At 48.9% G+C, this 24,814-nt stretch overlaps 1 protein-coding gene across 1 annotated transcript; it reads right to left on the reverse strand.

Moving 5' to 3' along the window:
- Window positions 1-683: 683 nt before the first annotated feature.
- On the reverse strand, window positions 684-23,602 carry LOC120933839 (NACHT, LRR and PYD domains-containing protein 3-like). Its single transcript, XM_040347252.1, has 4 exons — window positions 23,325-23,602; window positions 18,414-18,584; window positions 15,060-15,230; window positions 684-783 (listed from the first exon to the last, which is right to left on the reverse strand). The coding sequence occupies exons 1-4, from the start codon at window positions 23,579-23,581 to the stop codon at window positions 699-701; spliced, it is 684 nt and encodes a 227-aa protein (XP_040203186.1). The 5' UTR covers window positions 23,582-23,602; the 3' UTR covers window positions 684-698.
- Window positions 23,603-24,814: the final 1,212 nt, after the last annotated feature.

The raw sequence follows: 24,814 nt of genomic DNA on the forward strand, positions 1-24,814 counted from the left end.
AAATGAAGTTTCAAAAACGTTGTTTTATTTCAGGATTTAAAACATTTATTTTTCATCACAAAAAGTGATGGTGTGTACGCGGCATAATTCTCAACTCAGTGTCTGCAGAGTACAGCCAGGATCTCTGAGCCCCTCACATAGAAGTTTTATTCCAGAGTCTTCCAGATTATTCCCTGATAAACCCAGTGTGGTGAGGGATCGATTATTGATAAGCAGGGCTTTTTTTCAGCGGGAACGCGGGGGAACGCAGTTCCGGCACCTCTAGCACTGAATGTCAAGAGGTGCTGGGTTGGGCTACAGTGTCTATTGCTGCTGGGGGATCTAGTGTTACTGGAAGGGATCTATTTTTGCAGGGGGAGGGTCTATTGTTGCTGGGGAGGTATATTTTTGCTGGCGGGGCATCTATTGTTGCTGGGGTGGGTCTTATGTTGCTGGGAGAGTCAGTTGTTGCCTGGAGGGATCTACTGTTGAGGGAGAATTCGATTGTAGCTGGCTGCTGGATGGTCTTTCGATTCTGTCTGCGGGGAGATCTTTTGTTGCTGGGGGATCTATTGTTGCTATTTTAATGCTTTTCTTGTTATCATTAACAAATTAAAGGTGCAGTACTGGGAGGTGGGTAGGGGGTGAGACCAAGGAACGGTGCTTGGAGTTAGGAAGTGGTGAAGACGGGGTAACTCCAAAAGGGAGAGTTCCTGAACCTATTCTCTGAGAAAAAAAGCCCTGTTGATAAGAATGGATCGGAGATCATCACAGCCGGAGGAAGTCACACCACACCATACCAACCTGCAGAGACAAATCCAGACACATGATATTATATTATAAGATGAATATGAGGAATTATTCCCATTTAGTGAAATGTAACATAACATCACTAGACCAGGGACCCCGCACAGCCACCAGGGACCCCGCACAGCCACCAGAGACCCGCACAGGGACATTGCACAGCCATCAGGTACCCCTCACAGCTACCAGGGACCCCGCACAGCCACCAAGGTCCCCGCACAGCCATCAGAGACCCCCACAGGGACCTTGCAAAGCCACCAGAGACCCCACACAGCTACCAGGGACCCCGCACAGCCTCCAGAGACCCCACACAACCACCAGGGACCCCACACAGCCACCAGGGTCCCAACACAGCCACTAGGGACCCCGCACAGGGACCCAACACTGCCACCAAATAACCTGCACAGGAACACTGCAAAGCCACCAGGGACCCCACACAACCACCAGGGAGCCCGCACAGGGACCAGGGAGCCTGCACAGAGACCAGGGAACCCACACAGCCACCAGGGACCACACACAGCCACCAGGGACCCCACACAGCCACCAGGGAGCCTGCACAGGGACCCCACACAGCCACCAGAGACCCCACACAGGGACCAGGGAACCCACACAGGGACCAGGGAACCCATACAGGGACCCCACACAACCACCAGGGACCCCCTACAGCTACCAGGGTCCCAACACAGCCACTGGGGACCCCGCACAAGGACCCAACACTGCCGCCAAAGAACCTGCACAGGAACCCTGCACAACCACTAGGGACCCCACACAGCCACCAGGGACCCCACACGGCCACCCGGGACCCCACACAGCTACCTGGGACCCCACACAGGGACCAGGGAACCCACACAAGGACCAGGGAACCCACATAGCCACCAGAGTCCCCGCACAGCCACCAGGGACCCCACACAACCACCAGAGACCCCATACAGGGACCCCACACAACCACCAGGGACCCCACACAGCCACCAGGGACCACACACAGAGACCAGGGAACCATCATAGCCACCAGAGACCCCACACAGGGACCCCACACAGCCACCAGAGACCCCATACAGGGACCCCGAACAACCACCAGGGACCCCCTACAGCCACCAGAGACCCCACACAGGGACCCCACACAACCACCAGGAACCCTGCAACCACCAGGGACCCCGCAGTGCCACCAGGAACCCTGCACAACCACCAGGGACCCCGCAGAGCTACCAAGGACCCCACACAGCCACCAGGAACTCCGCACAGCCACCAGGGACCTTGCACAAACACCAGGGACCCCGCACAGACACCAGGGACCCCCGCACAAGGACACAACACTGCCACCAAAGAACCTGCACAGGAACCCTGCACAGCCACCAGGAACCCCACACAGCCACCAGGGACACTGCACAGCTACCAGGGAACCCACACAGCCACCAGGGACCCCACACAGGGACCCCGCACAGGCACCAGGGACCTAACACAACCACCAGGGACCCCACAGAGCTACCAAGGAACCCCGCACAGATACCAAGTAACCCCGCACAGCCACCAGGAACCCTGCACAAACACCAGGGACCCCACAGAGCTACCAAGGACCCCGCACAGCCACCAGGGACCCCGCACAGCCACCACACAGGGGCCCCGCACAACCACCAGGAACTCCGCACAGCCACCAGGGACCCCGCACAAGGACCACACACAGCCATTAGGGACCCCACACTGCCACCAAAGAACCTGCACAGGGACCCTGCACAGCCACCAGGGACCCCGCACAGGGACCAGGGAACCCACACAGCCACCAGGGACCCCATAAAGCAAACAGAGACCCTGCACAGGGACCAGGAAACCCACACAGAAACCAGAGACCCCACACAGCCACCAGAGACCCCCACACAGGGGCCCCTGCACAACCAACGGGGACCCCGTATAGCCACCAGAGACCCCACACAGGGACCCTGCACAACCACTAGGGACCCTGCACAACCACTAGGGACCCTGCACAACCACCAGGGACACTGCACAAGGACCCTGCACAGCCACCAGGGAACCCTGCACAACCAACAGGGACCCCATACAGCCACCAGAGACCCCACACAGGGACCCCGTACAGTCACCAGGGACCCCACACAGCCACCAGAGACATCACACAGGGACCCTGCACAACCACTAGTGACCCTGCACAGCCACCAGGGACCCTGCACAGCCACCAGAAACCCCACACAGGGGCCCCTGCACAACCAACAGGGACCATGTACAGCCACCAGGGACCTCACACAGCCACAAGAGACCCCACACAGGGACCCTGCACAACCACTAGGGACCCTGCACAGTCACCAGGGGCCCCAGCACAGGGACCAGGGACCCCGCACAGGGACCAGGGAACCCACACAGACACCAGAGACCCCACACAACCACCAGGGACCCAGCAGAGCTACCAAGGACCCCACACAGCCACCAGGGATCCTGCACAACCACCAGGGACCCCACAGAGCTACCAAGGACCCCACACAGCCACCAGGGACCCCGCACAGCCACCAGGGAGCCCGCACAGCCACCAGGAACTCCACACAGCCACCAGAGACCCAGCACAGCCCCAAGGGACCCCATACAGCCACCAGTGACCCCATACAGCCACCAGGGACCCCACACAGGGACCCTGCACAGCCACCAGAGACCCCACAAAGCCACCAGAGACCCTGCACAGGGACCCCACACAATGACCAGGGACCCCACACAACCACCAGGGACCCCACACAACCACCAGAGCTAAATGTGGCATGAATGGTTCTGATTAAGGATGAGCTCTGGCGTGTTCACATAGTACACGTGCAGAGCCCGCCAGGAAGTGTGCACGGTGCTGCACTAATCACAGTCAGGGAGACATTGTCCCGATGCTCAGATGCAGGGATCGTGAAATGTCTCCCTGGCTGTGATTAGCACAGCGCAGTGCACACTTCCTGGCGAACACGCCAGAGCTCATCCTTAGTTCTAAAGGATGAGAATAGGATTTTTAACACCAGCATGTCAGTCTGATCCCAACAAGACCAATCACTGCTTGTCTGGTGTGATGAGACCCCATAGAACCATTCTGGGGGTTTCTCCTGGATTCTATCCTCACTACACATACAATGTTATATGTACATGTACCCCAACATGTGTACAATCAGGAGCAATTATTTCCATTTGTCTGCAACTAATATTTTCTAGGAGAGATAAAATAGATTCCTCTGATCTCTGACATAAATCAATGTCTGGCAGACAGTTGGGGGTCTTCTCACTGTATCTGTTCTGTTTCAAGCATCGGTTGTACCTGTGACAAGCTTCTTGTAGACCCAGTCTGTAAGGATGTATGCAGCAGGTTGAATGATGACTTTAACAGACAGTTTACTCAATGAATAAAGACTCCAGAGGTGTTTTCCAATGCTTCTTTATGCTTCAAGATAACAAGGATATAAACATAGAGGCTTTTCCATAGGTACATTTCCAATGAAGTTACACAGCTCCCACACTCTGCAGACTTTTCAAGCAACTAAAGCAAAATGAAGTTTAGAGCAGGAAATGGAGGGTGGGAACAACCAAACTAGCCAGAACAACAGGGGGTAAGGATCATACCAAATAACATAGTAACATAACATTTAATAACTGCTAGACAGTAAAAGCTGTGTGACAGCACACTCCCCGCCTGGTATTGCGAGATACCACTATACGCTACATTGTTTTTCTTTTACATATTATTAACATTGCATACAGTAACATTCTATCTAGCCTTCTCAAGTCTATAAGCTAGCTATATTATAGGTCTTAAGTGGCTCCTTCACATAACACTGAATCAGAATTTTTGGAAGCAGGCATTATTAGGACTGTCTCTGTGACTGGTCTCAGGAAGGTTTTTGAAGCCCCATCCTTAACGATCCTGACTTCCACACTTCGGACTCTTCCATCATCACTGGTGATGGCCTTTGTAATAAGTCCAACTGGCCACTGGATACGGTGAGCTTGCTGGTATTTTAGCAGGTTTGACTTATTTAGTCGTCCACCGACTCGAAGCATGCCTTCATCGTCGATTATTGGGTTCAGTTTGAGTAGTGGGCTACTCTTTAAGACTGGTCTATTGCCTCTCAAGCATTTAATCTCTTCTGCAAAGACTTCTTCTTGCACAAGGCGTACGACGAATAATTCTGCGTTCTCGTACTCTAACGCATTGGGTGACTCCTTGCAAGTGTGCCATCCATGACAAGACGATGTCTGATTGGGCTTGCGGAAAGTCTGGGCAATATGTCTCAATCTTGCTATAGTCTTGACCAATCTTTTCCAAGAAGAGAAACATGCAAAGCGTCTCGCTTCCAAGTTTCTTCTTGAGCAGATGTTGGAACTCAATGTTATCACTTCAGCGCAGATTTCTGGATCAATATATCTTTTACACTTACCATAAAGAATATCGTATTAGAAAACTCATAACCTGTAATACCACGCATGTGACATATGTGGTTGAATGTCCCTGCAAATTGCAATACATAGGCAGAACCACAAGGCCTCTAAAAGTCAGAATAAGGGAACATATAAAAAACATCCGCAAAGGGTTCCCATACCACAGTTTGTCGAAACATTTTAGTGAAGTACATAACAATGACCCTTCCCAAATTATATTCTATGGCATAGACACAGTACAAGATCACTGGAGAGGAGGAAATAGAAAAATACAAATTTCACGAAACGAAACTGAGTGGATTTATAGGATGGGGACTTTGGCACCAAAAGGAATGAACATAGACATTGATCTTAACTGTTACATATCCAACTACTAACTCCTAAACCCAGGAAATGATCCTATAATAGTTAATTTGAAGTTATCACTGGGAGATATAACATAAATTATACAACATACAAGTTTTGGGATACAATAAGGTGAAATAAGTCTTTGGATGCAGTCCTTATCAGTTGCAACTATTCCCACCTGGAATTACCACACCAACCCTATTAAACTCATTCCCTTAGTGAAGGGGAGTAATATATACAAATATATAAAATATAACAGAAAATAAGGGAAGACAAAGAAATATTATATAACCGAATAGCCCAACCATAGTAACTTTTTATTTTTTCACACTACCTGGGACAATCCTGAAAGCATGGTACACAACCCTTCCACTGTTCCCTTTAGAGACCATGGTTCCTCCAAATCCTTGAACTTATGTAGGAACATTTAACCTAATATACAATGGTAATTGATACAAAACCCAATTTAGGTCAATTTACATCCAGGGCACAAATGGTTAAGGGGCTTACATAAAAACTAAATCTATTTTCATCTAAGTGATATGTTCTCACACACAAAGACTATTAATATCAACCCTCTATTGGATTCATTAATAAAATATAGCCCCCGATATATTATAGTCACCACACTAATTTATAATATAACGGTGAAATTTACTAAACATTAACCATCAGATTTATAGAGGGACTAATATGATGTAACATATATTTTTAAGTTAAAGTTGATCAATTAAATGGTATGTAAAACGGTACCCAATTTCCTGCTCTATAAAAAGCATATCTGCTACAACCTAAGATTAGGTTTATATGTATAAATATTTAATATCCTCAATTCCATATATTCCCATTTTTTGGTTTATCCCCTTAGGGGTTAAATTACTTAATTCCACTGGGTGATTGAGCAGATCATATTCTTTACATATATTTAGCAAACACGCCTCCCGTATTGCATCTGAAACCCTCGATTTGACCAAAGGGGTTTGGCCCCTCCCTGATAGGAGGGAATTGGCTGCCGAATATCATACAAAAATGAGTGTGAAGTGACAGACGTCCATCACCTTTGAAAACGTCCATAGACGAAACTAGTCAGGTGACCTTCAGCGTCTGTTACCTCACACGTACGCACCGCTACTAGTTACTTCCGGGTACGGACCTAAGAGCCGTGGAGCATCAGCCGCGACACGAGCTGTGAGATACCGCTGGGCTAACCTAACGCACCGGGCGAGTGTACAAACTAGTTGGAGGACTGGGACCTAGTCTTACAGCTGCTGCCAGCACAAGAACGGGTTCATTTTATTTTATATTTTTTATATTTTTTATTTGTGTTACTCGTTTTCTTGCCTGGCTTGTAGCAATTTTAAAACCTTTTATGTACTTGATGTGATCACCTTTTAGTAAAGCTGATCATCAAGTCTAGAATCTACTACTCTATGTGGATTTCCTTTATCTTTCATACTATCGAAAACTTATGAGAAAAGACACGGCACCCTGGGAGAAAGCTGCCCCGCACCAGACTGAAATAAGGAGGAGAGGTAATCATCTGATAGCTCACTGAAGCTTATTTCAGACAAGCCCTACACCCCCTCGAGGGGACATCTGTCCGGTGAGTGGGGAGACAACAGGGGGGATCGCCAGTCAAATCAAAGTGTGAATAGAGGAAAATTGATGAGAGCAGAATAAGGATTATCTGTTTAATCATGTTGGGGATCATATTGCTCAATTAACCCCCATTAAGGAACACCTGATGTTTTTGGTTTTTATTCTTCTTACTTTGGCATTGGAATCTTTTGAATGAAATTGTGATTAATACTTTCTAAACATCTATACAACTTATCGCAGTAGAAACTTTTGGATACTAACACATTAATAATCCAAAGTGCAACTAATCACTAATTGCGGGGCTCATAGCCCAATGTGAAATCTAGTGAACTATATATATATATTTTCTTCACATCATTTTTTTCCTTTTTCAACTTGTATTATTTTTATCTGAGGACACATTTATTATTACTCAATTTTGAGCAGCACATAGCACTTTAAATGGGCACAGTTTGAAGCTATAATAGCTTGCATTGTAAAAGTTTTTTTACATTTTTTGCAATTTTTTCTTTTTCCCCTTTTTTTTTTTTTTTTTTTTTTCTCTGTTGGATTGAACATTGATATTGGATACACACTTTATATATGATTCAGATAACTAGCGTTTATCACGGAATAAGAGTTTTTCACTTGGGGGCCATCTTTATATATATATTTTTTTTGGCCAACTTACATATTTTTTTATTATATATATTTTTTAGTGAACTGATTACCAACAGAAGCTTGCACATTGGATTACTGAAAATTTCCCAGTCCAAATATAATTGATATTACCTACCAATATCACACTGGGTCTAGGGGACACCAACTAATATCCCTTCCTCCAACGTATCGTTTCTTTATATATAATTTGAGCCTCTTTCTTAAACACTTTTTAATGTCCTTGGCGGATACACAGGAACCATTCATCAATTGAGAGTGGAAATACACTGCCAATCAATAAAAAAGGGGGACCTCACATCCTAATGGTGGCTATATATTTAAGCTAAACCAAAGGAAGGAACCCAACATTCATTATTTGCCTATATACTTGCATATCACTTAAAGATAGATAGCCCTTCACCAGACCAGCAGCGCCACTTACCCCAAAACGTCAACACATAAATATATCTTTTGAGTTTGTAGAAGACTGGTCCGATAAAAACTTGGGTCCTGAAAACCAAATGGTTTGCGTGAGGACAACTGCTGACACTGACCTCGTTGCAATGTCTGCAGGATTAAAACCAGTCGGGACATAGTTCCATTGTTCAGGTCTACTGACCTTTCTTATTCGTTCTACCCTGTTAGCCACATACATATAGAACCTCCTTACGCTGTTGCATATGTAGCCAAGTACGACCTTGCTGTCGGTGTAGTACTTAACCTGATCAATTTCAGCGTCCATTTAATTTTGCAGGAATTCTGCAACTTCGACAGCTAGGGTTGCGCCACACAATTCTAATCTTGGAATAGTGTGAGCAGGTTTTGGAGCTAACTTGGCTCTTCCTAGTAGAAAACCGACATTGGATCTCCCGGAGGGATCTATGATCTTGAGATAAGCCGAGGCCGCTATAGCTGCGGTAGATGCATCGCAAAAGACGTGAATCTCTTTCATCAGACTTCTTGAAGTTGAAGTGGGTGAATAGCAGCGTGGGATATTAAGTTTTTTCAGCACTTTCATGGAGTTTCTCCATTTCTCCCATTTAGGCAGGTCTACTGGCAGAGGGGCATCCCAATCTGTCACTCGCTCAGTAAGCTGGCGAAGTATGGATCTCCCTTGGACGGTAACTGGAGTCACAAAGCCTAGGGGATCGTAAAGGCTGTTAACAGTTGACGGGACTCCTTGTCTTATGAATGGCTTCTTGGAGTCAGATACCTGAAAGGTGAATGTGTCTGAAGTTATATTCCAGAGAAGACCGAGACTCCTTTGAGTGGGTAGGGCATCTACTCCCAAGTCCAAATCCTTTAAATCCTTAGCATGATCTTCTGGATTGAAAGACCTCATTACTTCACTGCTATTAAATGCAATCTTATGGAGCCTTAAGTTAGCAGTCGACAGGAGCTGTTGAGCTCTTTTTATCAGATTGACAGCTTCTTCAGGTGTTGAAAAGGATTTTAGGCCATCGTCCACATAAAAATCTCTCTCAATGAATTGCCTGGTGTCAGATCCGAATTCCGTTTCACCTTCCTGCGCTGTTCTTCTCAGTCCATAAGTTGCCACGGCAGGAGATGGACTATTTCCAAAGACATGGACTCTCATGCGATAGTCTATCACCTGATCATTAATGTTATTGTTGAGGTGCCACAAGAACCTGAGATAATTTCTGTGATCCTCTTTGACTAGGAAACAGTGGAACATCTGTTGAATGTCAACTGTCACGGCAATTGGTTCCTTCCTGAACCGCATCAACACTCCTACTAGGTTGTTCGTTAGATTTGGACCAGTTAGAAGAACGTTATTTAAAGAGGTTCCCTGGAACTGAGCGCTTGAGTCAAAGACTATTCTGATTTGCCCCAGTTTACGAGGATGGTAGACTCCAAAGGATGGAAGGTACCAGCATTCTTCACCTTCCTTAAGGTCTGGTGCTGGTTCAGCATGAAGGTTATCTAAAATCTTCTGCATAAATGCTAGAAAATGCTCTTGGATCTCAGGTTTGTTACAGAGAGTCTTCTTAAGTGCAGCAAATCTGGTTAAAGCTTGTCCTCGATTGTGAGGCCCCATACACACCATAGAATCTATCCGCAGATAAATCCCATCAAATGGGTTTCTGCGGATAGATCCTATGGTGTGTACACTCCGTGGGATATTTATCCGCAGATAAATCTCCCCTGGGATGGATTTCCAGCAGATGGATATTTGCTGACATGCTCAACAAATCCATCTGCTGGAATCCATTCCAACGGATGGATCCGCTCGTCTGTACAGACTTACCGGATCCATCCGTCTAAAGGGATTCCCCGCACGCGTCGTAATGACTTGACGCATGCGTGGAATTCCTTATATGACAGCGTCGCGCCCGTCGCCGCGTCATAATAGCGGCGACGGCGCGACACGTCATCGGCAGAGGATTTCAGCGCGGATTTCAATGCGATGGTGTGTACACGCCATCGCATAGAAATCCTCTGAAATCTTTGAGAGGATTTATCCGCGGATACGGTCCGCTGGACCGTATCTGCGGATAAATCCTCTCGTGTGTATGGGGCCTCAGGGAGAGTAAGCCTTGGTACTCGGAAGGGTAATGGAGCTACCCAACTGTTGGAATTGTCCTTGAAGAACTCTTCATCCATAATCTTGATGAACTCCTGGTCTTCGACTGAAGGGGCAATCTTGTTGTCATCGCAAGTAGTCTGGTACACTGAATCACCAAGGTCCTTCTGAGAAGTGAGCTTGCAGTTTATATCTTGGAGTGCTTGATATGGAACTTTGTTTTTAAAATCAAGTCTTTCCTTCACATAATAATGCAATGGACATTTCATCGACCGATAGGCAACATTGGTTTTGTAGGAAGCTACATACAAGAGCTTGTGAGATTGATCTAAACAGACTTCTCCTATTATCACCCATCCAAGATCAAGTTTCTGGGCCTGAGGAGCATCGTCTGAACCGTTACATAACTCTCTTATTTTATGGACTCTAGGAACGTCTCTCCCTAGGAGAATCAAGATCTTAACATCCTTGTTAAGTGGTGGAATGTAGTCAGCAATGTGGCTTAAATGGGGGTAATGACATGTAGCCTCTGGTGTGGGGATTTCTTCTCTGTTGTTCGGTAGCTGATCACATTCGATTAGAGTTGGAAGAGGAAACTCTATGTCCTCATATTCTGATGCCACTATGAAGCCATGGGCTCTTCTTCCAGAAGTATTGATCTTTCCTGCACATGTCTGCAAGGTATAGGACCAGGCCTCTCCATGAATGTTGAATAGGTCAAAGAATTCTGTACTGGCCAATGAGCGATTGCTCTGATCATCGAGTATGGCATACATTGTTATGGAATTTTGTGGGCATCCTTCAGGAAAAACCCTTACAAGACATATCTTGCTACAAGACTTGCTATGAAGCCCTTCTCCACATACCTCTGTACACCTTGTGGTTACGGGGTTGGCATGTTGCTCAGTTTTCTCTCCGCCATCATCTGATGTAGGCTTGGGGTTGCTGCTGGGTGAAGGTTTCCTTTTGAACAGGTCTGAATGAAGAGCATCCACATGTTTGGCACTGTTACACAGAGAACATCTGATGGTGATCTTACAGTCTCTTGCTAAATGATCGGAGGATGCACAACACTTGAAACAGATATTATGCTCTTTGAGAAATGACTTGCGTTCTTCAATAGGCTTGTCCTTAAATGCATGGCATTTGGAGAGAGAATGTGGTGCATTATGGATAGGACAGTGTTGATTGGGATTGCTTGCCTTAATGCCTGTAGCCAAGACTTAAGACGTTGGATGCTACCTCTGTCTTCCTTACGGCAATAGGATACTTTAAATCCTTGAATTTACTGTTGGTGGCAATACCCCTTGAAGTGGTTAAAGGAGTGGTGGTTGTATCTGGATAGAAGAAGCTTGGGTCATTCTTGGATTTTGCAACCTTCCGCACGAACTCTGCAAAATAAGAAAAGGGAGGGAAGGAAACATGATGTTCATACTTATATTTTGATCCTACACTAGTCCACTTTCCCTGAAGATAACTAGGCAGCCTTGCTACAATAGGATTCACGCCCTGAGCAGTGTCTAAATAGCTAAGACCTGGTAAACTAGGATCTAACTTAGCAATTTCAAGTTCATGAAGGAGGTCACCTAACTCTCTAAGCTTATGATTGTCCTTAACAGAGATCTTAGGAAAGTCGTTTACTCTCTGGAATAAGGCAGATTCAATGACTTCGGGACTCCCATAGTCTTGATCTAGATGTTCCCAGGCAGCATCAAGGCCTGCGTTAAAGTTATAGATGTAAACAGATTTAAGTCTCTTTACTTGTTCTGAAGATTGTCACCCCAAATACCTTATTAGTAAGTCCAGTTCTGCTTGAGGTTCAACGGGCAAACTCTTGATTACCACCTTAAATGTAGATCTCCAACTCCTGTAGTTCTCTGGGCGGTCATCAAATTTAGACAGTCCAGTTGTGATCAATTCTCGTAGAGCCATACTCTTGCTGAGCTCCGCAGCGTCGATGCTTTCAGTTTTTATAGCCACCGGGGATACTGATGGTGCGCCGACTTGAGCCATGGTTGGTATCTGAAGTTGGCTGGTTGGTGGAGCGAAAAGTGTTGCAGATGGGTTCAATCCAGGTAAGGGTCTGACGTCTGAAGGTCTCTGAGCATTTGAAGTTGAAGAGAACTGTATCACAGGGGTCATAGAGTTCATCCTGTAGTCTTTTGCTGTACCCTTGTAATCTCTATTTGCATAGGGTTGCGGTGGCACGTGAGCCGTGTGGGTTGACTCATTTGATTTTGTGACATGCGGTAGTTGCGGAGTGTCTCTGTTAGCAGGTGTGTCTAGTTGACCAGCTTGATTTTGTGACACGTTGTCTTCTGGTCCACATGCTGGATGATTATGAGAAAAGTCTCCAACTGTAGGTGGGACTGTAATTTCGTGGTTCTGGCTTAAGACGAACTGTAGGGTCCTTTCAACGGGGTCTTGACAAGCAGCCAAGCTGGGACAAGCTGCCCCTTCTTCTTCCAATAGGGCTTGTTCCAAGATGGATAATTCCGCCAATGCTACTTCCTTTTCCTTACTCTTCTGAAGGATTTCTAGCTGAGCCTCTAGCTGAGCCTCTGTTTCTGCTTGAATGCGTTTAGCTTCTGCTTTGATGGCTGCTTCTCTTTCAGAGCAGGCGGTTTGAACCTGGGCTGCTGCGACCTTCTGGCGAGCTTTGACTATTTGGTCGCTCAGTGTTGACCTTACAGAGCAGGACAGCAGTGATTTAGAAGAGGATTTATGATGGGAGCGAGCGGATCTAGATGATTTTCCTGAGTGTCTGGAAGAAGCAGATTTACAGGATGTAGTTTCATGTAGCTGTGCTAATTTACCTTCTATCTGTGCCTTCGCTTCAAGATATGTGCTATGCCTCTGCTGGTCAGTAGAAGTAAAGTCCTTTAATTCCAATGCGGGTTCCGCTATGCTGGAATGTGACAATAGGGAATAGTACTTCTCAGAAAGTCTTCTATAATTCTCAAATGCCTTCTTAACACTTGAGAAAGCAGTGTTCAATTGCTCAGGATTGTTGCTAGTTTCATTACTGGTTATTATACAACTTAAAGTCTTATGCCATAATGCAGTCAGGTTACTAGATGTTTCTTCCTTGCTTGCTTCATAAACCTCTCTTGCCTTCAAGGATGGATGATGGGCTCTGGCAGGACGAGCAGAATGAAGTAAGGAGTCTGCTTTATCTTGGTTAAATGCAGGTGACTCTGTAGGATCTCTGTCAGACATAATGACAAGTGCTGTAGTTTTGGTGTCTTGTTACAAATCTGCCAGAGCTGAGCTCTGTAGTGACTTCTGATATTAGGCAGATTGAACTGAGGAGCTGGATATTTGTGACATCTAGTGCTGCAACTGTTTCAGACTGGATGGCTCAGCTCACTGCACAGTTCACTATCACTATATACAGGCAGGAATACACAGTTATTTCAGTAGATTCAGGTATTGGATTCACAACCAAAAACAGCTTGACAATGATAAATCCTAGGGACTTGATGAAGCTATGATACAGTCTTTGAGAAGTTCGAAAGGTACTTATTGCTCTCCAATAAAGGCAAAATCCCTGGCAGTGAACAGTTATGGAGCATTCAGTGGGAGACTGGCTTCATACGCAGAGTAATGCTTCTAGTGGCTGCAGGAGTCACACACAGGCCTAACTCTCAGTGCACAGCCTGAGGATGGATTCCTGTGTTAGGATGTTTGTTCTTCACACACACACACACACACACACACACACACACACACACACACACAGCTGCAGAGATAGCTATGTGATGGATTCTTCTGGAAATTTACTGGAAATGTACTGTTCTGTTTCAAGCATCGGTTGTACCTGTGACAAGCTTCTTGTAGACCCAGTCTGTAAGGATGTATGCAGCAGGTTGAATGATGACTTTAACAGACAGTTTACTCAATGAATAAAGACTCCAGAGGTGTTTTCCAATGCTTGTTTATGCTTCAAGATAACAAGGATATAAACATAGAGGCTTTTCCATAGGTAAATTTCCAATGAAGATACACAGCTCCCACACTATGCAGACTTTTCAAGCAACTAAAGCAAAATGAAGTTTAGAGCAGGAAATGGAGGGTGGGAACAACCAAACTAGCCAGAACAGCAGGGGGGTAAGGATCATACCAAATAACATAGTAACATAACATGTAATAACTGCTAGACAGTAAAAGCTGTGTGACAGCACTGTATCGGCCTCGTCCCGTGCTGGGCTTTTAGATGAAATGACTAGGACTTCTCCTTGAGGCTCAGTGAGGTGACAATTTTATATCTACAAGGATGGGGGGATTTTATTGGCATCTAGGGGTCACTTCTGGTCTAGAGGCTCACTCTGTCCTTCCAGATTCTAATGGATGACCATCTGTCTATGATTGGTCAGTGAATGAAGATAATACGGAGTCCTGTGTGTCTTCTGGTCAATTTCAGATCTGAATTCAGCTTAAAATTTGTGTTGAAATCGGACCTGAAATGGTGAATGGAGACGCACCGGACCCCCTGATGTGACCTCCAGTGTGACCCCAACCAAAGTCTGATCTCTGATAGTCAGTGGAGGGGGGAGGGGATGAAAGCTAATAATAGTGAGTGACCTGAAGGACTATGATGGGAACTCCCAGTGTAACCGGCCAATCAGAAGTCTGTCTTTGTATAACTTTCATCTAGGTGACATGTCTGGATCCCTCACATAGAAGATTTATACCAGAATACTGCAGAATATTATATCATTCATAGGATAATTCTCACCCCATCTCCTGCAGAGTACAGCCAGGATCTCTGAGCCCCTCACATAGAAGTTTTATTCCAGAGTCTTCCAGATTATTCCGTGATAAATTCAGTGTGGTGAGGGATCGATTATTGATAAGAATGGATCGGAGATCATTACAGCCGGAGGAAGTCACATCACACCAACCCAACCTGCAGAGACAAATCCAGACACATGATATTATATTATAAGATGAATATGAGGAATTATTCCCATTTAGTGAAAAGTAACATAACATCACTAGACCAGGGACCCCGCACAGCCACCAAGGACCCCGCACAGCCATCAGAGACCCGCACAGGGACCTTGCATAGCCACCAGGTACCCCACACAGCTACCAGGGACCCCACACAGCCACACAGCCTCCAGAGACTCTGCACAAAGACCCCGCACAACCACCAGAAACCCCACACAGCCACCAGGGTCCCAACACAGCCACTAGGGACCCCGCACAAGGACCCAAAACTGCCACCAAAGAACCTGCACAGGAACCCTGTACAGCCACCAGGGACCCTGCACAGAGACCAGGGAACCCACACAGCCACCAGGGACCCCACACAGCCACCTGGGACCCCACACAGCCACCAGAGACCCGCACAGGGACCCTGCACAGCCACCAGGTACCCCACACAGGGACCCCACACAGCTACCAGGAACCCCACACAGCCACACCACACAGCCTCCAGAGACTCTGCACAAAGACCCCACACAACCACCAGGGACCCCACACAGCCACCAGAGACCCCACACAGGGACCAGGAAACCCACACAAGGACCAGGAAACCCACATAGCCACCAGAGACCCCGCACAGCCACCAGGGACCCCACACAACCACCAGGGAACCCACACAGGGACCAGGGAACCCACATAGCCACCAGAGACCCCACACAGCCACCAGGGACCCTGTACAGCCACCAGGGACCCCACACAGGGACCAGAGACCCCATACAGGGACCCCGCACATCCACCAGGGACCCCCTACAGCCACCAGAGACCCCACACAACCACCAGGAACCCTGCAACCACCAGGGACCCCGCAGTGCCACCAGGTACCCTGCACAACCACCAGGGACCCCACAGAGCTACCAAGGACCCCACACAGCCACCAGGAATACCGCACAGCCACCAGGGACCCTGCACAGACACTAGGGACCCCCGCACAGCCACTAGGGACCTCCGCACAAGGACCCAACACTGCCACCAAAGAACCTGCACAGGAACCCTGCACAGCTACCAGGGACCCCGTAAAGCAACCAGAGACCCTGCACAGGGACCAGGAAACCCACACAGAAACCAGAGACCCCACACAGCCACCAGAGACCCCGCACAGCCACCAGAGACCCCCACACAGGGGCCCCTGCACAACCAACAGGGACCCCGTATAGCCACCAGAGACCCCACACAGGGACCCTGCACAACCACCAGGGACACTGCACAAGGACCCTGCACAGCCACCAGGGAACCCTGCACAACCAACAGGGACCCCATACAGCCACCAGAGACCCCACACAGGGACCCCGTACAGCCACCAGGGACCCCACACAGCCACCAGAGACATCACACAGGGACCCTGCACAACCACTAGGGAACCTGCACAGCCACCAGGGACCCTGCACAAGGACCCTGCACAGCCACCAGAAACCCCACACAGGGGCCCCTGCACAACCAACAGGGACCCTGTACAGCCGCCAGGGACCTCACACAGCCACAAGAGACCGCACACAGGGACCCTGCAAAACCACTAGGGACCCTGCACAGGGACCAGGGGCCCCAGCACAGGGACCAGGGACCCCGCACAGGGAACCCACATAGACACAGGAGACCCCACACAGCGACCCCACACAACCACCAGGGACCCCACAGAGCTACCAGGGATCCTGAACAACCACCAGGGACCCCACAGAGCTACCAATGACCCCACACAGCCACCAGGGACCCCACACAGCCACCAGGGACCCCACACAGCCACCAGGGACCCCACACCGCCACCAGGGACCCCACAGCACCACCAGGGACCCTGCACAACCACCAGGGACCACACAGCGCTACCAAGGAGCCCGCACAACCACCAGGAACTCCGCACAGCCACCAGAGACCCAGCACAGCCACCAGGGACCCCATACAGCCACCAGGGATCCCACACAGGGACCCTGCACAGCCACCAGAGACCCCACACAGCCACCAGAGACCCTGCACAGGGACCCCACACAATCACCAGGGACCCCACACAACCACCAGGGACCCCACACAACCACCAGAGCTAAATGTGGCATGAATGGTTCTGATTAAGGATGACCTCTGGCGTGTTCGCATAGAACATGTGCAGAGCCCGCCAGGAAGTGTGCACGGTGCTGCGCTAATCACAGTCAGGGAGACATTGTCCCGATGCTCGGCTGCAGGGATCGTGACATGTCTCCCTGGCTGTGATTAGCGCAGCGCCGTGCACACTTCCTGGCGAACACGCCAGAGCTCATCCTTAGTTCTGATGGATGAGAATTGGATTTTTAACACCGGCATGTCAGTCTGATCCCAACAAGACCAATCCCTGCTTGTCTGGTGTGATCAGACTCCATAGAACCATTCTGGGGGTTTCTCCTGGATTCTATCCCCACTACACATACAATGTTATATGTACATGTACCCCAACATGTGTACAATCAGGAGGAATTATTTCCATCTCTCTGCAACTAATATTTTCTATGAGAGATAAAATAGATTCCTCTGATCTCTGACATAAATCAATGTCTGGCAGACAGTTGGGGGTCTTCTCACTGTATCGGCCTCGTCCCCTGCTGGGCTTGTAGATGAAATGACTAGGACTTCTCTTTGAGGCTCAGTAAGGTGGCAATTGTATATCTACAAGGATGGGGGGATTTGATTGGCATCTAGTGGTCACTTCTGGTCTAGAGGCTCGCTCTGTCCTTCCAGATTCTAATGGAGGACCATCTGTCTATGATTGGTCAGTGAATGAAGATAATACGGAGTCCTGTGTGTTTTCTGGTCCATTTCAGATCTGAATTCAGCTTAAAATTTGTGTTGAAATCGGACCTGAAATGGTGAATGGAGACGCACCGGGCCCCTGCTGTGAGCCGCTGTGACCTCCAGTGTGACCCCAGCCAAAGTCTGATCTCTGATAGTCAGTGGAGGGGGAGGGGATGAAAGCCAATAACATTGAGTGACCTGAAGGACTATGATGGGAACTCCCAGTGTAACCAGCCAATCAGAAGTATGTCTTTGTATAACTTTTATCTAGGTGACATGTCTGGATCCCTCACATAGAAGATTTATATCAGAATCCTGCAGAATATTATATCATTTATAGGATAATTCTTACGTCAGTCTCTGCAGAGTACAGCCAGGATCTCTGAGCCCCTCACATAGAAGTTTTATTCCAGAGTCTTCCAGATTATTCCCTGATAAACCCAGTGTGGTGAGGGATCGATTATTGATAAGAATGTATCGGAGATCATCACAGCTGGAGGAAGTCACACCACATCCACCCAACCTGCAGAGACAAATCCAGACACATGATATTATATTATAAGATGAATATGAGGAATTATTCCCATTTAGTGAAAAGTAACATAACATCTCTAGACCAGGGACCCCGCACAGCCACCAAGGACCCCGCACAGCCACCAAGGACCCCGCACAGCCACCATCAGAGACCCGCACAGGGACCTTGCACAGCCACCAGGTACCCCACACAGCCACCAGGGACCCCTCACAGCCACACAGCCTCCAGAGACTCTGCACAAAGACCCTGCAAACCACAAGGGACCCCACACAGCCACCAGGGTCCCAACACAGTCACCAGGGACCCCACACAGCCACCCGGGACCCCACACAGCCACCAGAGACCCACACAGGGACCCTGCACAGCTACCAGGAACCCCACACAGCCACACGACACAGCCTCCAGAGACTCTGCACAAAGACCCCGCACAACCACCAGGGACCCCACACAGCCACCAGGGACCCCACACAGCCACCAGAGACCCCACACAGCCACCAGAGACCCTGCACAGACACCAGGGACCCCGCACAGACACCAGGGACCCCGCACAGACACTAGGGACCCCCGCACAAGGACCCAACACTGCCACCAAAGAACCTGCACAGGAACCCTGCACAGTCACCAGGAACCCTGCACAGCCACAAGGGACCCTGCACAGCTACCAGGGAACCCACACAGCCACCAGGGACCCCACACAGGGAGCCCGCACAGGCACCAGGGACCCCACACAACCACCAGGGACCCCACAGAGCTAATAAGGAACCCCGTACAGATACCAAGGACCCCGCACAGCCACCAGGAACCCTGCACAAACACCAGGGACCCCGCAGAGCTACCAAGAACCCCGCACAGCCACCGCACAGGGGTCCCGCACAGCCACCAGGGACCCCGCACAAGGACCACACACAGCCATTAGGAACCCCACACAAGGACCCCACACTGCCACCAAAGAACCTGCACAGAGACCCTGCACAGCCACCAGGGACCCCGCACAGGGACCAGGGAACCCACACAGCCAAATGGAAAAACTTTTTCTAGTAGAAAAAAACAATGCGCAGAATAAACGTAAAAAATAAAAATCAGTGCTGCCAAGTACCAAAAAATTTATAGATACAAAATTTAAAGATAAGTGAAAAGGAAAAAGGTACAGCGCAATAAAAATAAATGTGAATTGAAAACCTGCACGGGAAGCGCAGGTTAATTTAGGGGGTAATAAAATAAATAAATAAACACTAAAAAACAATCAATTAAATATGATCAATAATATGGAAATAATATATGAAAAATAAACCAATATATGTGACATATCATTGAAAGATCTTAGAAAAGTGCAAAAGTGAATTTCACAAACATTTGTGCCAAAATAGACATAAATCAAAAAAAGGAATTTAAGTATTGACAAATCTTATAAAGTTGTGGTGCCGTATGATAAGGTGAAAAAAATCCACAAGTAATAGTCCAGTAAGGCGCTGTTTGAACAATATTCTAAGTGTGACACCAGATATATTCTGAACAGACTCTCTACCAGAAAAAAGACACCCAGGTGTTGAGGTAATGTAGTCCGCTTACCACACTGTATGACCGCTACAGCGATCGGAATGGACTCAGGTTAATAATTAATGTCTCCCACTGAGACTGGATGGTAGGGAATCCTGAATGGGTCCTGTACTGTTGCCTCGAGAATTCAGCTCAAAGGGAAAAGGTACAAGAAAAATCCCCCATAGCGTGATATCGTTTCAACTGGCAATATTTATTGTAGCTATGAAACTGTGTACACTCACATTTAGGGTTGAATTAACATGCGCATAGGAACGGCGTGGCTAGCGTTCTGACATCATCACGTCTAACTACACGAGCAGAGACAGCGGGAGAACGTGTGGAGGAGACGCCGAGATCTGATGTTTTGCAGCCAGTCGCTCTGGTTCCTATGCGCATGTTAATTCAACCCAAATGTGAGTGTACACAGTTTCATAGTTACAATAAATATTGCCAGTTGAAACGATATCACGCTATGGGGGATTTTTCTTGTACCTTTTCCCTTTGAGCTGAATTCTCGAGGCAACAGTGCAGGACCCATTCAGGATTCCCTACCATCCAGTCTCAGTGGGAGACTTTAATTATTAACCTTAGTCCATTCCGATCGCTGTAGCGGTCATACAGTGTGGTAAGCGGACTACATTACCTCAACACCTGGGTGTCTTTTTTCTGGTAGAGAGTCTGTTCAGAATATATCTGGTGTCACACTTAGAATATTGTTCAAACAGCGCCTTACTGGACTATTACTTGTGGATTTTTTTCACCTTATCATACGGCACCACAACTTTATAAGATTTTTCAACACTTAAATTCCTTTTTTTTTGATTTATGTCTATTTTGGCACAAATGTTTGTGAAATTCACTTTTGCACTTTTATAAGATCTTTCAATGATATGTCACATATATTGGTTTATTTTTCATATATTATTTCCATATTATTGATCATATTTAATTGATTGTTTTTTAGTGTTTATTTATTTATTTATTTATTTATTACCCCCTAAATTAACCTGCGCTTCCCGTGCAGGTTTTCAATTCACATTTATTTTTATTGCGCTGTACCTTTTTCCTTTTAACCCACACAGCCACCAGGGACCCCGTAAAGCAACCAGAGACCCTGCACAGGGACCAGGAAACCCACACAGAAACCAGAGACCCCACACAGCCACCAGAGCCCCAGCACAAAGACCCTGCACAGCCACCAGGGGCCCCTGCACAACCAACAGGGACCCCGTATAGCCACCCGAGACCCCACACAGGGACCCTGCACAACCACTAGGGACCCTGCACAACCCACAGGGACCCTGTATAGCCACCAGAGACCCCACACAGGGACCCTGCACAACCACTAGGGACCCTGCACAACCACCAGGGACACTGCACAAGGACCCTGCACAGCCACCAGGGAACCCTGCACAACCAACAGGGACCCCATACAGCCACCAGAGACCCCACACAGGGACCCCATACAGCCACCAGGGACCCCACACAGCCACCAGAAAAATCACACAGGGACCCTGCACAACCACTAGGGACCCTGCACAGCCACCAGAAACCCCACACAGGGGCCCCTGCACAACCAACAGGGACCTCACACAGCCACAAGAGACCCCACACAGGGACCCTGCACAACCACGAGGAACCCTGCACAGCCGGGTGGGGCCTCAGCACAGGCTCCAGGGACCACGCACAGGGACCCGGGAACCCACACAGCGACCCCACACAACCACCAGGAACCCTGCAGAGCTACCAAGGACCCCACACAGCCACCAGGGATCCTGCACAGCCACCAGGGACCCTGCACAGCCACCAGGGACCCCACACCGCCACCAGGGACCCTGCACAACCACCAGGGTCCCTGCACAACCACCAGGGACCCCACAGCGCTACCAAGGAGCCCACACAACCACCAGGAACTCCGCACAGCCACCAGAGACCCAGCACAGCAACCAGGGACCCCATACAGCCACCAGGGACCCCATACAGCCACCAGGGACCCCATACAGCCACCAGGGACCCCACACGGGAACCCTGCACAGCCACCAGAGACCCCACACAGCCACCAGAGACCCTGCACAGGGACCCCACACAATCACCAGGGACCCCACACAACCCCCAGAGCTAAATGTGGCATGATTGGTTATGATTAAGGATGATCTCTGGCGTGTTCGCATAGTACACGTGCAGAGCCCGCCAGGAAGTGTGCACGGTGCTGCGCCAATCACAGTCAGGGAGACATTGTCCCGATGCTCGGCTGCAGGGATCGTGAAATGTCTCCCTGGCTGTGATTAGCGCAGCGCCGTGCACACTTCCTGGCGAACACGCCAGAGCTCATCCTTAGTTCTGATGGATGAGAATTGGATTTTTAACACCGGCATGTCAGTCTGATCCCAACAAGACCAATCACTGCTTGTCTGGTGTGATCAGACTCCATAGAACCATTCTGGGGGTTTCTCCTGGATTCTATTCTCACTACACATACAATGTTATATGTACATGTACCCCAACATGTGTACAATCAGGAGCAATTATTTCCATCTCTCTGCAACTAATATTTTCTAGGAGAGATAAAATAGATTCCTCTGATCTCTGACATAAATCAATGTCTGGCAGACAGTTGGGGGTCTTCTCACTGTATCGGCCTCGTCCTCTGCTGGGCTTGTAGATGAAATGACTAGGACTTCTCTTTGAGGCTCAGTGAGGTGACAATTTTATATCTACAAGGATGGGGGGATTTTATTGGCATCTAGGGGTCACTTCTGGTCTAGAGACTCGCTCTGTCCTTCCAGATTCTAATGGAGGACCATCCGTCTATGATTGGTCAGTGAATGAAGAGAATACGGAGTCCTGTGTGTCTTCTGGTCCATTTCAGATCTGAATTCAGCTTAAAATATGTGTTGAAATCGGACCTGAAATGGTGAATGGAGACGCACCGGGCCCCTGCTGTGAGCCACTGTGACCTCCAGTGTGACCCCAGCCAAAGTCTGATCTCTGATAGTGGAGGGGGGAGGGGGTGAAAGCCAATAACAGTGAGTGACCTGAAGGACTATGATGGGAACTCCCAGTGTAACCGGCCAATCAGAAGTCTGTCTTTGTATAACTTTCATCTAGGTGACATGTCTGGATCCCTCACATAGAAGATTTATAGCAGAATACTGCAGAATATTATATCATTTATAGGATAATTCTTACCACATCTCCTGCAGAGTACAGTCAGGATCTCTGAGCCCCTCACATAGAAGTTTTATTCCAGAGTCTTCCAGATTATTCTCTGATAAATCCAGTGTGGTGAGGGATCGATTATTGATAAGAATGGATCGGAGATCATCACAGGCAGAGGAAGTCACACAACATCCACCCAACCTGCAGAGACAAATCCAGACACATGATATTATATTATAAGATGAATATGAGGAATTATTCCCATTTAGTGAAAAGTAACATAACATCACTAGACCAGGGACCCCGCACAGCCACCAAGAACCCCGCACAGCCACCATAGACCCACACAGGGACCCCGCACAGCCATCAGAGACCCGCACAGGGACCTTGCACAGCCACCAGGTACCCCACAGAGCTACCAGGGACCCCTCACAGCCACACAGCCTCCAGAGACTCTGCACACAGACCCCGGACAACCACCAGGGACCCCACACTGCCACCAGGGTCCCAACACAGCCACTAGGGACCCCGCACAAGGACCCAACACTGCCATCAAAGAACCTGCACAGGAACCCTGCACAGCCAACAGGGACCCTGCACAGGGACCAGGGAACCCACACAGCCACCCAGGACCCCACACAGCCACCAGAGACCCACACAGGGACCCTGCACAGCCACCAGGTACCCCAAACAGCCACACAGGGACCCCACACAGCTACCAGGAACCCCACACAGCCACACCACACAGCCTCCAGAGACTCTGCACAAAGACCCCGCACAACCACCAGGGACCCCACACAGCCACCAGGGACCCCACATAGCCACCAGGGACCCCACACAGCCACCAGGGAACCCACACAGGGACCAGGGAACCCACAAAGCCACCAGAGACCCCGCACAGCCACCAGGGACCCCACACAACCACCAGGGACCCCACACAGCCACCAGGGACCCCACACAGCCACCAGGGACCCCACACAGCCACCAGGGACCCTGCACAACCACCAGGGACCCCACAGCGCTACCAAGGAGCCTGCACAACCACCAGGAACTCCACACAGCCACCAGAGACCCAGCACAGCCACCAGGGACCCCATACAGCCACCAGGGACCCCATACAGCCACCAGGGACCCCACACAGGGACCCTGCACAGCCACCATAGACCCCATACAGCCACCAGAGACCCTGCACAGGGACCCCACACAATCACCAGGGACCCCACACAACCACCAGGGACCCCACACAACCACTAGAGCTAAATGTGGCATGAATGGTTCTGATTAAGGATGAGCTCTGGCGTGTTCGCATAGTACACATGCAGAGCCTGCCAGGAAGTGTGCACGGTGCTGCGCTAATCACAGTCAGGGAGACATTGTCCCGATGCTCGGCTGCAGGGATCATGACATGTCTCCCTGGCTGTGATTAGCGTAGCGCCGTGCACACTTCCTGGCGAACACGCCAGAGCTCATCCTTAGTTCTGATGGATAAGAATTGGATTATTAACACCGGCATGGCAGTC

Source organism: Rana temporaria, chromosome 3, assembly GCF_905171775.1.
Source record: "Rana temporaria chromosome 3, aRanTem1.1, whole genome shotgun sequence".
NCBI lineage: Eukaryota > Metazoa > Chordata > Amphibia > Anura > Ranidae > Rana > Rana temporaria.

Excerpts from the sequence above, each read along its gene's own strand:
- LOC120933839 (XM_040347252.1), bottom strand. The coding sequence starts at position 23,581 with ATGTTATGTTACTTTTCACTAAATGGGAATAATTCCTCATATTCATCT. Across the intron at positions 15,231-18,413 it reads TGTACTCTGCAGAGACTGAC|GTTGGGTTGGTGTGATGTGA; the intron begins GTAAGAATTATC and ends TTGTCTCTGCAG. Across the intron at positions 784-15,059 it reads TGTACTCTGCAGGAGATGGG|GTTGGTATGGTGTGGTGTGA; the intron begins GTGAGAATTATC and ends TTGTCTCTGCAG.